General features: G+C 41.9%; 1 protein-coding gene and 2 long non-coding RNA genes across 7 annotated transcripts in view; 2 read left to right on the top strand and 1 right to left on the bottom strand.

Moving 5' to 3' along the window:
- Window positions 1-5,026, bottom strand: part of CCNI (cyclin I) — a 33,330-nt gene extending 28,304 nt beyond the window's left edge. The window contains exon 1 of one of the 3 annotated variants that reach the window (XM_023737624.1): window positions 4,918-5,026. Coding sequence is in view for 1 of the 3 variants with exons in the window: in XM_023737626.1 (XP_023593394.1) it covers window positions 4,266-4,340 (75 nt within the window). In the remaining 2 variants the exon portion in view is untranslated. Of the gene's footprint in view, window positions 1-4,265; window positions 4,421-4,917 lie in introns of those variants that run through there. The other 2 variants (XM_004383123.3, XM_023737626.1) reach the window with 2 other exon arrangements.
- LOC111821785 (uncharacterized) lies at window positions 4,330-7,517 on the top strand. 3 transcript variants are annotated; one of them, XR_002825118.1, is made up of 4 exons: window positions 4,330-4,442; window positions 5,098-5,374; window positions 5,863-5,963; window positions 7,455-7,517. It is a non-coding gene; the product is annotated as an uncharacterized LOC111821785 (long non-coding RNA). The 3 variants fall into 3 exon arrangements; XR_002825117.1 differs by lacking the exon at window positions 5,098-5,374 and having other exon boundaries at window positions 4,336-4,442; XR_002825119.1 differs by lacking the exons at window positions 4,330-4,442; window positions 5,098-5,374 and adding an exon at window positions 4,934-5,072.
- Window positions 7,518-7,558: 41 nt separating this feature from the next.
- On the top strand, window positions 7,559-9,323 carry LOC111821788 (uncharacterized). Its single transcript, XR_002825125.1, has 3 exons — window positions 7,559-7,615; window positions 8,061-8,110; window positions 8,618-9,323. It is a non-coding gene; the product is annotated as an uncharacterized LOC111821788 (long non-coding RNA).
- Window positions 9,324-13,787: the final 4,464 nt, after the last annotated feature.

The following is a 13,787-nucleotide window of genomic DNA, read 5'->3' as shown; positions in this document are numbered from 1 at the left end:
CCTGATGTCACATTCTTCTTCAAATAGTCCAGTTTATCAGATTATTTGCTTAGCATACAGACTGAATTAAGTATGGTGAAAGGATACAACCTGATGCACACCTTTCCTTTTAAATCATGAAATATCCCCTTATACTATTCAAATAACTGCCTCTTGGTCTATGTACATGTTCCTCATAAGCACAATTAAGTCTTCTGGAATTCCCATTCTTTGCAATGTTATCCGTAATTTGTTAGGATCCACAGTTGAAAGCTGCTGCATAGTCAATAAAACACAAGTAAACATCTTTCTGGTATTCTCTGCTTTCAGCCAGCATCCATCTGACATCAGCAATGATATCCCTTTGTTCCACCTCCTCTTCTGAATCTGGCTTGAATCTCTGGCAGTTCCCTGTTGATGTACTGCTGCAACCCGTTTTTGAATGATCTTCAAGATTTTACTTGCATGTAATATTAATGATGTTGTTTGATAATTTCCACATTCCGTTGGATCACCTTTCTTTGAAACGGGCATGAACATGATCTCTTCCAGTTGGCTGGCCAGGTAGCTGTCTTCCAAATTTCTTGGCACAGATGAGTGAATGCTTCCGGCATTACATCCATTCGCTGAAACATCTCACCTGGTATTCTGTCAATTCCTGGAGACTTGTTTTTGGTTCTTAATCATATGCTACCCCGACATGGCTGAATGTTGAACAATTCTTTTTGGTACAGTGATTCCGTGTATTCCATTTTCTTTTCATGCTTTGCATTGCTCAACATTTTGCCCACAGAATCCTTCCATATTGCAACTCAAGGCCTGAATTTTTTCTACAGTTCTTTCAACTTGAGAAACACTGAGCGTGTTCTTCCCTTTTGGTCTTCTAACTCCTGATCTTTGTACATTTCATTATAATACTTTACTTTGTCTTCTCGATCTGCCCTTTGAAATCTTCTGTTCAGTTCTTTTACTTCATCATCACTTCCATTCACTTTAGCTACCCTACCTTCAAAACTAAGTTTCAGAGTCTCTTCTTCCATCCATTTTGGTCTTTTCTTTCCTGTCTTTTTAATGACCTTTTGCTTGCTTCATGTATGATATCCTTGATGTCATTCCTCCACTGGTCTGGTCTTTAGTCATCAGTGTTCAATGTGTCAAATCTATTTTTGAGATGATCTCTGAATTCACGTGGGATATACTCAAGGTTGTACTTTGGCTCTCGTGGACTTGTTTTAATTTTCTTCAGCCTCAACTTAAACTTGCATATAAGCAACTGATGGTCTGTTCCACAGTCAGCCCCTAAACTTGTTCTGACTAATGATACTGAACTTCTCCATCGTCTCTTTCCACAGATGTAGTCAATCTGATTCCTGTGTACTCCATCCGGCCAGATTCGTGTGTCGCTACGAGTTGAAATGACTTGAGGGCAATGGGTCTGGGTCTTTTTTGGTAGGTCCATGTGTATAGCTGTGATTTACGTTGTTGAAAGAAGATATTTCCAATGAATAAATTGTTGGTCTTGCAAAATTCTATCACGTGATCTTCAGTGTCACTTCTATCACCGAGGCCATACTTTCCAATTACTGATCCTTCTTGTTTCCAAATTTCCCATCTGAATCACCAACAATTATCACTACATCTTGACTGTATGTTTGATCAATTTCAAAATGCAGAAGTTGGTAAAAATCTTCAGTTTCTTCATCTTTGGCATTAGTGGTTGGTGCATAAATTTGAATAATAGTCATATTAACTGGCCTTCCTTGTAGGTCACCGCCAGCACTGTACTTCAGGACAGAGCTTGAAATGCTCTTTTTGACAATGAATGTGATGCTGTTCCTCTAAAATTTGTCATTCCCAGCATGGCAGATGACATGACTGTCCGATTCAAAATGGTCAATACCAGTCCATTTCAGCTCACTAATGTCTAGGATGCTGATCTTCAAGCGTTCCATTTCATTTTTGACAACTTCCAATTTTCTCTGACTCATGGATGCTTGTAGCTGTATTTTCTCACTTTGAGTCATACCCCATTAGCAAATGAATATCCTGAATGCTCTACTCCATCCACTTCACTACGGTCAACTCTACTTCGAGGAGGCACCTCTTCCCTCGTCATATTTTGAGTGCCTTCTGACTCAAGGGGCTCATCTTGCAGCACTATATCAGACAATGTTTCGCTGCTATCCATAAGGTTTTCATTGGCCAGTTTTTTCAGAAGTAGATCACCAGGTCCTTCTTCCTAGTCTGCCTTAATCTGGAAACTCCACTGAAACCTCTCCACCATGGGTGACCCTGCTGGTATTTCAACTACTGGTGGCACAGGTTCCAGCATCACAGCAATACCCAAGCCACCAAAGTATGACAAACTGACAAGTGGTGATTCTAATCTGTAGTTGGATATAATTCTATTTTTGCACTTAACTGCTCCGTGATAACTGAACATTTGTGGACCTGCCTCCCTCTCTAACCTTGAATTCCTTGATGGTAAATAATCTCCAGAGTTTAGCATTGTGCCTAATAAACAATAATAATTTACACTTGTTAAGTGCTTAACAAGTAAAAGCAGTGCTTACTAGTTGGCCAGATATTATTCAAAGTGTTATGCTATATTAACTTATTTCATCCTCATACAACTCTACGAAGTTGATATTACTAAACCCATTTTGTTGTTACCAGTTGCCATCGAGTCAATTCCAACTCATGGTGACCCTACATGTGCAGAGTAGAAATGCTCCATAGGGTTTTCAAGGCTGTGACCTTTCAGAAGCAGATCACAAGACCTTAATTCCTAGGTGCCTCTAGATGGGTCTGAAGAGCCAACCTTTTAGTTAGTAGTCCAGCGCTTAACCATTTGCACCACCCAGGGACCAAGCCCATTTTACAACTGAAGAAATGTGTGCAGAAAGGTTAACACTTACTCTTCATTTTTACAGCATTAAACAATTAGAATAAAACATGTACACACTCTTAGCTTCCATTCTTGACCAAGACACATTCTAGAGTTCCTTCCTAAACTACTAGGAATTTACACCGTCACATGAAACATCTCTAACTGCAAATCACCTCTACTACACTTTCGCAACAGAGGCAGATTCTCTCTACTGGTCTGTCCTTCATCGGTATTTGTTAAGAAACCACTCTCTTAGTCCATGAGCTCAAAATTTCACCCTTCTGACTCCCCCAGTTACAATCTAAGTCCTGTCCATTGTTTCTTAGTCTATTTATCCATCCTCTTCTGTTCTTCTGACACAAGTGACAAGGGAAAAGCTAGAAACAGATAACACTATTGTTATTTTCAACAAATTCATTTTGGGACACAAACCACACAGCAAAGAGTCAGACTGCCCAGGAAGAAATCCTGGCTATAGCGCTCTAGCTGTGTTATCTAAGGAGAAAGTTAAACTTTGCGGAGCCTCGGTCTTCCTCAACTATAAAATGAGTATGCTACCTGCCTCCAAGGAGTCGCTGTGAGGAATAAAGGAGTGGTAAACCACTTAGGAACAGTACCTGGCAAATAACGTGCCTCAACAACTGCTTTTAACATCATAAAACATCACGCTCTTCTGCTCTAACACTGAGTGGCTCCCAACTAAGAGCATAAAATTTGAATACTTTAGCATGACATTCAAAGACCTTCACAGTCTGATCCCATCCTATCTCCAGAAAGATCTTCCACTCTCTCAATTCCTACCAACATGATCTGCAACATAACCCCTTGCTCAACAAAGGCTCCTTTCTTTGCCTTCCTTACAATATTTCGGTATCTTTATCTGCCCTTCCGGGTGCAACTCTACTCCCACCATTCTTAGTATCCCCCCCCCCCCGCCCCGCCCCAGCACCAGCACCAGCACCAGCACCAGCACCAGCAGTTCACCCTATTCATTTGGCATTCACTCCACTTTGCAATATAAATCATCTTCCAGTAGCTCGCGCGGGATCGTTAAAGTTTAAGGGTGGGTGGGGGTGTGTGCCTTCTTGGGTATTATACAGGCTCGCGGTGCGTACAACTGGCACGACAAAGTACGCAATACGCTCTTGCTACAGAAAAGTTACTCGCTAACAGAAAAACTGGCCTGAAAGGGAACACAACAGAGCATTTTCAAGCACGGCCCGTGAGGGCGAGAGAGAGAGACAGCTCTGGTCCGCCGAGGCGCGCGCCGGCCGGGCCGCTTCCACCGGGGCGGCGCGGGGGGCGGTGGGGAAAGGGGGCAGCCTGGGGCCGTAGAAGCGGAGCGCGCCGGCGCCGGGCACTAGGAAGCGTCGAGTCCCCCGCCCCGCCCCCTCACCTTCTCCTCCTCCTCTTCCTCCTCCTCCTCCTCCCCGGCAGAACTGTAGGCCTCGCAGTGATGACGCGGGGTCATCCGGGGGCCCGTTACCACCTCATTTTCCTCTGCGCGCGGCGGCGAAGCGCACGGGACGAGGACGGGGCCGACTGAGGAGGGAAAAGAGGGGGAACCGGGCAGGTGGGCGCAGGGGCTTGAGCGGGACGGGACGCACTGCTGCGGTGGTGGGTCGGATCAGTCAGCGAATTAGTTCCATGATGACCCCAAACCTGTGGCCGCCGCCGCCACCGCCTGTCCCGCTCCTCCAACCGCCGCCGCCGCTTGTGCCCGGGTGGGGAGGGGGCTCCCTCTCGCCATAGGGCGGCGGGGGCCGGGGAGAGGCGGAGGGGGAGACCGGCTCTGCCCCTGCCCGGGGGATGCGCCTCCAAGGGGAAATGGTGAAAGGGGGGGAGGGGGGGAAAAGGAAGAAAAAAAAAAGGAAGGGAAAAGGGGGAAAAATAAGAAAAAGCGAGACAGAGGCGCTGCCGCGTCGCCTCGCGGGAAAAGCAGGGGAGAGAGGAAAGAGAGAAAGAGGTGCCGGCTGCCTCGGCTCCGCCTTCGCGGACCGATTCTCAGTTCCTCTCACCCCTTGTAAACAACACAATTGGTCTCTCACCGTCCGCCACCCCTTTCCTCTGTGCTGCCTTCTCCGTCCAACGAACGTACAGAGAAGTCCAAAAAAAATCTTCGTTCTTGGAGACGGGACGGGGAAGTTGTTGGCATTGGGATGGGGGACAGCGGACATTTACTGTGGACAAACAAAAGCCAAAGGTGCAGGAACTCGTTTTCCTTGCAGGAGCGGAGGGGTTCTTCATCGCCCACACGATGACGTGAGCGCCACCTCTGCTCTCTGGAAGAGGCGAGCCGTGGCTGAAGAGTGCGCTACGCATGCGCACGGGGAGGAAAGAAGCCGCTGAGTGCTCAGTTTGGGGGTTGAATTCTTACGGGTGTTACTCTGGCAAGCATAGAGCTGCCTGGTTTTACCCAGCCTGATTGGTTATCTGTTCTGTAAAGAGCTTGCATTCTTAGTTGACCTCGCAAAAAATTACGTATTTTTTTCTTACCATTGACGTGTAAGTGGAATTCGGTCTTTTCGCTACCACACCATGGGTGGAGCAATGTTCTAAAGCGCTTTAGAAATGGAAAACGGGGGAGAGGGGGGATCATATCTTTAAAGACATTCTTGGGTATTTAAGGCCTCATTTGAAAAGGTAAATTTTATGACTTAGGGCCAGAAACCTGTTAAGTAATGTGCCAAGGGAATTCTATCCACTTGAACGCGTCTATTTCGAAGTGGGCATTATTACCAGTTCCTTAACTAGCGTATGATGACATATAAATGTGTTTTATTTGGGGTTCTTTTGCTCACCTATGGTAATCTTTTGTTCCTTTAATCTTTTTAATTATAAAGGAAATTCATTGCATTACAGAAAGTTTTGAAAGAGAAAAGGGAAAAAAAGACTCCAAACTCAACCAGAAGTAGTCTCGTTACTGTTCTCCATTTCTGCCGTTTATATGCCTATTTTAACAGTGAAAAAAATTTTTTATTAATCTTATTCAGCAGGCCAGACTCAGTACTAAGTTCCAGCAAATGGAAGTAACCAAGACAGAAATAGCTCCTGATCTCATGGAGTTTACAATGCAAGCAAAGAGGATTACTCGGTATGTTGATATGTTTACTTTTATATCCCCTCCCTGGAATATAATCTTTTGGATGGCAGGGATCTTGTGTGTTTTCTTACACCCTGTATCCTTGCCTGTAAAGCGCTCTTGATATTTGATTACTGATTGAATAAGTAATTACTAGTATCAAAAGTATCAAGATGGAAAATTGCAGGCTGCTATGGAAACACTTAACTCTGTCCTAGTTAGGGATATCAGAGAAGGCTTCTCTGAGGAAGTGACATTTAAGACGAGACTTGAAACCACTGGGCAAAGAAGCAGAGAAAGAGTGATACAGGCAGAAAAAGAGCATACACAAGGACTCTGAAGCTGAGACATTCTAAAAATCTCTGAAAGCCAGTGTGTCTGGACCTCAGAGAATTGAGGGGAGAGAAAGGAGACCAGATCAGAAGGCAGCGGGCAGATTCCACAGAATGATAGAGAATGAGACGCCCTGGAAGAATTTAAGTGTATTGTATCCTGCTTTTTTTCACTTCGTGTAGCATTTTCCACATTACTACATAGTTTTCATTCTACATAGCCAACATTTTTTTTCTCCATAATACCCCCAAAAGTGTAGCACCATGAAATTGCTTCTAATTTTCACTAGTATGAGAATAAGACAATTCTACTCCTAGGTATATGTCTAAGAGAAATGAAAATTTGTCCATGCAAAAATTTGTGCACAGATGTTCATGGCAGCATTATTCATAGTAGCCAAGAGGTGGAAACAACCCGTATGTCCATCAACTGATGAATGCATAACAAAATGTGGTATATCCATACAATGGAATATTATTTGGTCATATAAAGGAAGTTCTGATACATGCTGCAACATAGATGAACCTTAAAAACATTATGCTAAGTGAAAGAAGCCAGTCACTAAAAGATCATATATAATTCCATTTACATGGAATGTCCAGAATAGGCAAATCTAGAGAGAAAGAAATTAGGTTAGTGGTTTCTTAGGGCTGGGGTGGGGTGAGGATGAGGATATGTGATTGAGGGGCAATAGCTAAATGGCTTCTTTTTGAGGTGATAAAAATGTTCTAAAATTGTGATGATAGTTACACACCTCTACAAATACAGTAAAAAACAAACTGTACAGTTCATATGGATTTGTATGGTGTGTAAATTATATATCAATAAAGCTGTTACAAAAACAAAATAAAAAGAATAATACAATTAACTCTCCATGCATAACGTTTGCTGAGTTATTTCCGGGTCCAGTAGTATTTGCGTTTTTATGTCTTTTGATCTATACTGGTGTTATGGATTGAATTATGGCCCCCAAAATTGTGTGTCAACTTGGCTGGGCCATGATTCTTGGTATTGTATGGTTGTCCACCATTTTGTGATCTGATGTGATTATCCTATTTATTGTAAATCCTAATCTCTGATGTTAATGAGGCAGAATTAGAGGTAGTTATGTTAATGAGGCAGGACTCAATCTACAGAATTAGGTTATATTTTGAGTCAATCTCTTTTCAGATATAAAAGAGAGAATTGAGCAGAGACGAGAGGGATCTCATTACCACCAAGCAAGAAGAGCCAGGAGCAGAGCGGGTCCTCTGGACTCAGGGTCCCTGTGCTGAGAATCTCCTAGACCGGGAGAAGATTGATGACAAGGACCTTCCCTCAGAGCCCACAGAGTGAGAAAACCAACCCCTGGAGCTGACGCCCTGAATTTAGACTTCTAGCCTCCTAGACTGGGAGAGAATAAATTTCTCTTTGTTAAAGCCATCCCCTTGTGGTATTTCTGTTATAGCAGAACTAGGTAACTAAGAAACTTACTCTTTTTGAAATTTAGGTTTATTAAAACGGTCTTACTATCTGTAAGATTTCCAGTGACAATTTAATTTACAATGTAATTTATAAATTACAAGTAATTAATAGGTAATTAAGGATTTAGTTCCGGTTGTCATAACATAAAATACGAACAGCCAAGAAAAACCTGTGGGGCCGTTCTGCTGTGTTACATGGGGTCCCTGTGAATTGGAACTGACCTGACAGCACACGCCATCAACAACATTGATTACTTTCTATGTACCAGGAACTATACTACACACTTTTACTGTAGTCTTTTTATTCCCACAGCAGATATTTTTATTGTCTCCATTTTACAGAAGATATTAAAACTTAAAAAGGTAAGGATCAAATTGTTGAATACAAAATGGTTTGCTAAGTACCCTTAATCTTTCAAGACATACAATTAGAAATGTACTGCTTAATTTTCAAGAGTATGGAAGACAAGGCTCTTTAATGACAGAAATTTCTAGTCTCCTTTGTCCTAAGTGAACTCTTCAGGGTAATTCCCAGCAGGCACTTTATGACAGTACTGTCTTGTACCATGGTGGTGCGGTGGTTAACAGCTACGGCTGCTAACCAAAAGTTGGCAGTTCAAATCCACCAGCTGCTGTTTGGAAACCCCATGGGGCAGTTCTACGCTGTCCTATAGGGTCGCTATGACTCGGAAGTGACTCGACAGCAAATTTTTTATTTTTTTTTATCTTGTAGTAGAAACACTAAACCCTACAGAAACAAAGGATACTATTTACTGTCATTATAATCACTTATCTTTAGCTTCTACCTATGCTTAAGGATTCTGTTAACAGCTTCCAAAATCCTTGTTTTCATTAATCTCTACTATACAGGTGGAGTATAAGAGGAGTAAAGCTCCCAAACCAACCATCAAGACATCAAGATAAAAACAGCCACCATTTACCAAATAATAGAAGACCTCCTACTTATTAGCAGGAGTCCCTGGCTGCTAATCGAAAGGTCAGAGGTTCAAATCCACCAGAGGTGCCTCCAAAGAAAGGCCTGACAATCTACTTCTGTAAGATCACAGCCATTGAAAACCCTGTGGGGCACAGTTCTCCTCTGACACACATGGGCTTGCCATGAGTCAGAAGCAACTCCACGACAACTGGGTTTTACTTGCTATTGAGTGGGAAGAAAGTGCTCAGAGAGAACAAGTCAAAAATTATAAAATAGGAAGCCTCAAGCTGCTTTCCAGACTTAGCCAACTATGAATGTAAACTGACTTTAGGTTCCTCATATTTAGGTACTGATTTAGAGACCTCAACAGGAGGGGTCATGCTTTGTGGGTGCTATGCTTATTTAGAGTAGCCACAGAAGTCAAATACAACCATCTACTTGAAATTTGTCTTTCAAAAGGACTTCAATAGAAGCTTTTTTATTGGCAAAGGAAAAAAAGACATTTTACATCTTATTCTCTGTAGAAGTGTTTTGAATTCTGAACCACCAAATTCAGTAAAATCTGTTTTTTTATTTTTATTTTTATTTTTTGATTTTTATCTACATTATATTCTTTTTTTTTTTAATTGTACTTCGGGTGAAGGCTTACAGAACAAATAGTTTCTCATGAAACAGTAGTACACATACTGTTTTGTGACACTGGTTAACAACCCCACAACATGTCAACCCTCTAACTTCTCAACCTTTTTTTTTTTGGTGAAAATACACATAGCCAAAGACACACCATTTCAAAAATTACTACATGTATAGTTCAGTGACATTGACTATGCCCTTCCGATCATGCTGCTATTCTCACATAAGATGAAGGCTTACAGAACACAATAGTTTCTGATTTAACAGTTACTACACATGTTGCCCTATGACAATGGTTAACAATCTCACAACACATCAACAATATCCTTACTCAACCTTGGGTTCCCTATCACCAGCTTCCTTGTCCCCTTCTGCCTTCTGGCCCTTGTCACTGGACTACTGTACCTCATTAGTCCCATTTGGTTTTACAGGGCTGTCTACTCCCAGGCTGAACGGTGAACCTCGCAGATAACTTCACCACTGAGCTAAAAGGGTGTCTGGGGGCCATACTCTCGGGGTTTCTCCAGTCTCCTTTAGGCCACTAAATCTGGTCTTTTTTTTTTTTTTTTTGTGAGTTAGAATTATGTTCTACATCCTTCTCCAGCTCTGTCCAGAACCCTATGTTGTAATCCTGGTCAGAGCAGTCAGTGGTGGTAGCCGGGCACCATCTAGCTGCACTGGACTCAGTCCTGTGGAGGCCTTGGTAGCTGTGGACCATTAGTCCTTCAGACTGATCTTTTCCTTGTATCCTGTTCTCTTCATTCTCCCTTGCTCCTGAAGGGATGAGACCAGTGGAGTATCTTAGATGGCCGCTCACAGGCTTTTAAGACCCCAGACGCTACTCACCAAGGTAGAATGTAGAGCATTGTCTTTATAAGCTGTGTTATGCCAGTTGAGCTAGATGTTCCCCAAGACCATGGTCCCCACAGCCCTCCGCCCAGCAATTCAGTCCCTCAGGGAGTTTGGATGTGTCTATGGGGCTTACATGCCCTTTAGTTTTTTTATATTTTATGTAATCAAACCCATCAATATCCTTTATTTCTTGTCAAGTATTTATTGGGGAGATTTCAGAAAAAGGTAAAATCCTTCCAAAGTTTATTTTTAGTATCATCACAACGTATCTTTACTGTCATCTTTATTTCTTCTTTGTAAAGGAAAAGAATTATGTTTTGGAAATCAAATTGTCCACAATCAGGTTTTTTAAGACTTCCTTCTCATGTTACTAAGCTGCTTTTATTACCAGAGGGTGATGTAGTAAATATTTGAGTCCCACCTGCATACTGGGTTAAGCACGGTAAGAAATTCTAAGATGAGTTAAACAGTGTCCTGTTTCTAAGAAACTTACTCATTCTTTAATTCAGCAGCATTTACTAGCCACGTGTCCTTGGACAAGTTACTCAACGTCTCCATAATTTGACCTCGGTTTCCTCGTCTATAAAATGGGGGTAATAATAGTATATATTTCCAGAGGTTTCTATGAGGATTAAATGGGATAATAAGGTCTTAGAACAATGTATAGCACATAAAAAAAACAAAAAACCTATTCCAGTTGAGTCAATTCCAACTCATAGCAACCCTATAGAACACAGTAGAACTGCCCCACAGGGTTTCCAAGGCTGTAATCCTTACGGAAGCAGACTGCCACATCTTTCTACCATGGAGCAGCTGGTAGGTTCAAACTGTCGACCTTTTGGTTAGCAGCGAAGTGCTTAGCCACTGCACCACCAAGGCGCCTTGTATGGCACACAGGAAACACTAATTATTAGCTTAACTATTGTAAAAGGACTCTTATGTGTCAGGCTTGAGTTTGATTTTTTTCATTTAATACAATTAAAGGTGGCTCACCCTCGAGGAGCTCACAGCCTTGCAATATAAACATATAAGCAAACATCTTTACTACATCATGGTAAATATTATAATAGTTATACTATGGCAAAGCAGAAAGGAAAAATCCTGTCTGAGTTGGTCAGAGAACTTGAGTGTCGTATATTTGCTGTGTAACAAATTACCTCAAAGCTAAGCAATAAAAACCAGCGAATATTAGCTAACACAATTTCTGAGGGTCAGGAACCTGTGAGTATATTAGTTGGGTAGTTCTGGCTCAGGGTCTTTCATGAGGTTACAGTGAAGTTATTGGCCAGGGCTATAGTCATCAAAAGGGGCTGGAGAATTTGTTTCCAAGTTCAGTTCCCCACCACTAGTCCTCTTCATAGGGTTGCTCATGACCAGGCATCTGGCTTTCCCCAGAGCACGTGTTGAGAGAGAGGAAGAGAGAAGGACCAAGATGGAAGCTGCAGTCATTTAATATCGTAATAGCAGAAGTGATGTACTGTCACTTCTACCATATTCTATTTGTTAGAAGCAACTCACTAAGTCCAGCCTATATTGAAGGGGAGGGGAATCACGCTTAGAAGAGCATCAGAGAGTTTGTGGACATAGTTTTAAAACCACCACAGATATGGAAGGGAAAGTAAGGTTTATCTAAGCCAAGAGGTAGAAACAAATTTATGACAAGCAAAGGGAATAGCAGAAACAAAGGAATAGAGATATTATTGTTAGCTGCCGTTAGCTTGGCCTCTGACTCATATCGCACCCATGCACAACAGAAGGAAACGCTGCCTGGTCCTGCATCATCCACATGATTGGTTGTAGATGGGACTATTGTGATCCATAGGGTTTTCACTGGCTAATTTTTGGAAATATTGCCAGGCCTTTCTTCCTAGTCCATCATAGTCCTTAAATGCTAACACTTGTTCATCATCTCAGCAACACACAAACCTCCACTGACAGGTAGTAGCTGCTCATGAGGTGCATTGGCCAGGAATCAAACCCAGGTCTCCTCCATGGAAGGTGAGAAATCTACCACCACTGAACCACATGGCATGTAATCTAGCATGGCTAGAGAACTGAGGGGGCTACTGCTTTTCCCATTTTAAAGATGAGGAAACAGAGAGAGGTAAAGTAGCTTTCCTAACATATATAGTTAGTAAATGACAAGTCCAGGTTTTGAACCTAGATTCCTGATTACAGAATCCCAAGCTTAACCACTGTACTATACAGATCAATCTGTGGCCCGCCCACCTGTATCATTCCTTTGCTCGTAAGATAAAAATGGCAGATGCTTGAACTCCACCCACATGTACTGAGTCTGAATCTCTGGGCAGGGACTGAGGAGTCTCATTTAATCCAATGGTTCTGGTAATTTTTATGCTCATTAAAGCTTGAGGACTTCTGCTTTACATTTCCAGTCATTGGAAAATTCCCAGTCATTGGAAACTTTTAGATAAGATTACCAGTATTCCCTTGAGTGTTACAGTTAATGTACTGAGTCGATTTGGGCTAAGCATTTTATGAATTGGCCGTTGCCCTCTAGCATCTCATAAAGCATTTTGAATCTGTATCCTTGTAGTCTCAAAGTGAAATTTCTAAACAAAAACTTCATCAGAGACTTCCATGTTAGTCATATGAGCTTTAAAAAAGGTTTCATGTTATTTGCATCAATGTTTATTATACTATTTTTAAACTATAAAGGTAATAAAATCATATTTAAAATACTAAAAATGGAAAAAAGGAGAAAAATCATACATTGTCCTACTACACAAACCATACCATTTTGATACGTTTTTATCATAAGATTGTTTCTTCCTTTTTAAATAGTTGTAGTCACAGTATACACCCTACCAAGAGAGAACAAGAAGCAAAGTCTAGAAAACTAGTAGTGCAGACTGTGCAACCAGCTAGAAGGGAAAGCAGAACGGGACTGACTCAGAATAAATGGAGGCTGAGACGAGCATGAAGTCCCTGGGTGGTGCAAATGGTTTGCACTCGACTGTTCACCTAAAGGTTGGCACCACCCAGTGGTGCTGGGGAAGAAAGGCCTGGCCATCTGCTTCCAGAAAGATTGCAGCCAAGAAAACCCTGTGGAACAGATCTACTCCAACATGGAGTTGCCGTGAGTCAGAATCGACTTGATGGCAACAGGTTTGCAAGTTTAGTGGGGGTTTTTTTGGAGACAAGCACAAAGCAAGATAAGATGGTGTTTTGGGAGCTAGTTCTACATGCAACCCATTTTCACCTTTCCCTCTTAAGAACAGCATGACTGTGCGTCTCGAAGCACCCATGGGATGGATAACACAGTAGGTGATTTGGTTAGTTCAATTAAATGAGCAGATTTTGTAGATGAGTGAGGAAGATATCGAGACCATTAAGGGAGATACCAGTTTCCAGAAAAAGGAAAATTTAGTGTGTCAGTGCTGTTCTGTGTTCTTTTCCCTCCCGTTTCTGTACTGATAATCCTACAATCTCAATCAGGTGTGATTTTCCTGAAGGAAAGCACTTTGTAAATAGCGTGAAAGGACAAATACAGGTTTTACCAAAACCAGTTTATTTTCTTTTCTAATATATGAACACAAATATTGTATCATTGATATAGAGATTTTGATAGCTTATTTAATTTACATTTCTGTCTTT

Source organism: Trichechus manatus, unplaced genomic scaffold (genome assembly GCF_000243295.1).
Source record: "Trichechus manatus latirostris isolate Lorelei unplaced genomic scaffold, TriManLat1.0 scaffold00105, whole genome shotgun sequence".
Taxonomy (NCBI): Eukaryota; Metazoa; Chordata; class Mammalia; order Sirenia; family Trichechidae; genus Trichechus; species Trichechus manatus.
The sequence above is the reverse complement of the archived record's forward strand: the minus strand, read 5'-3'. Positions and strand labels throughout refer to the sequence as shown.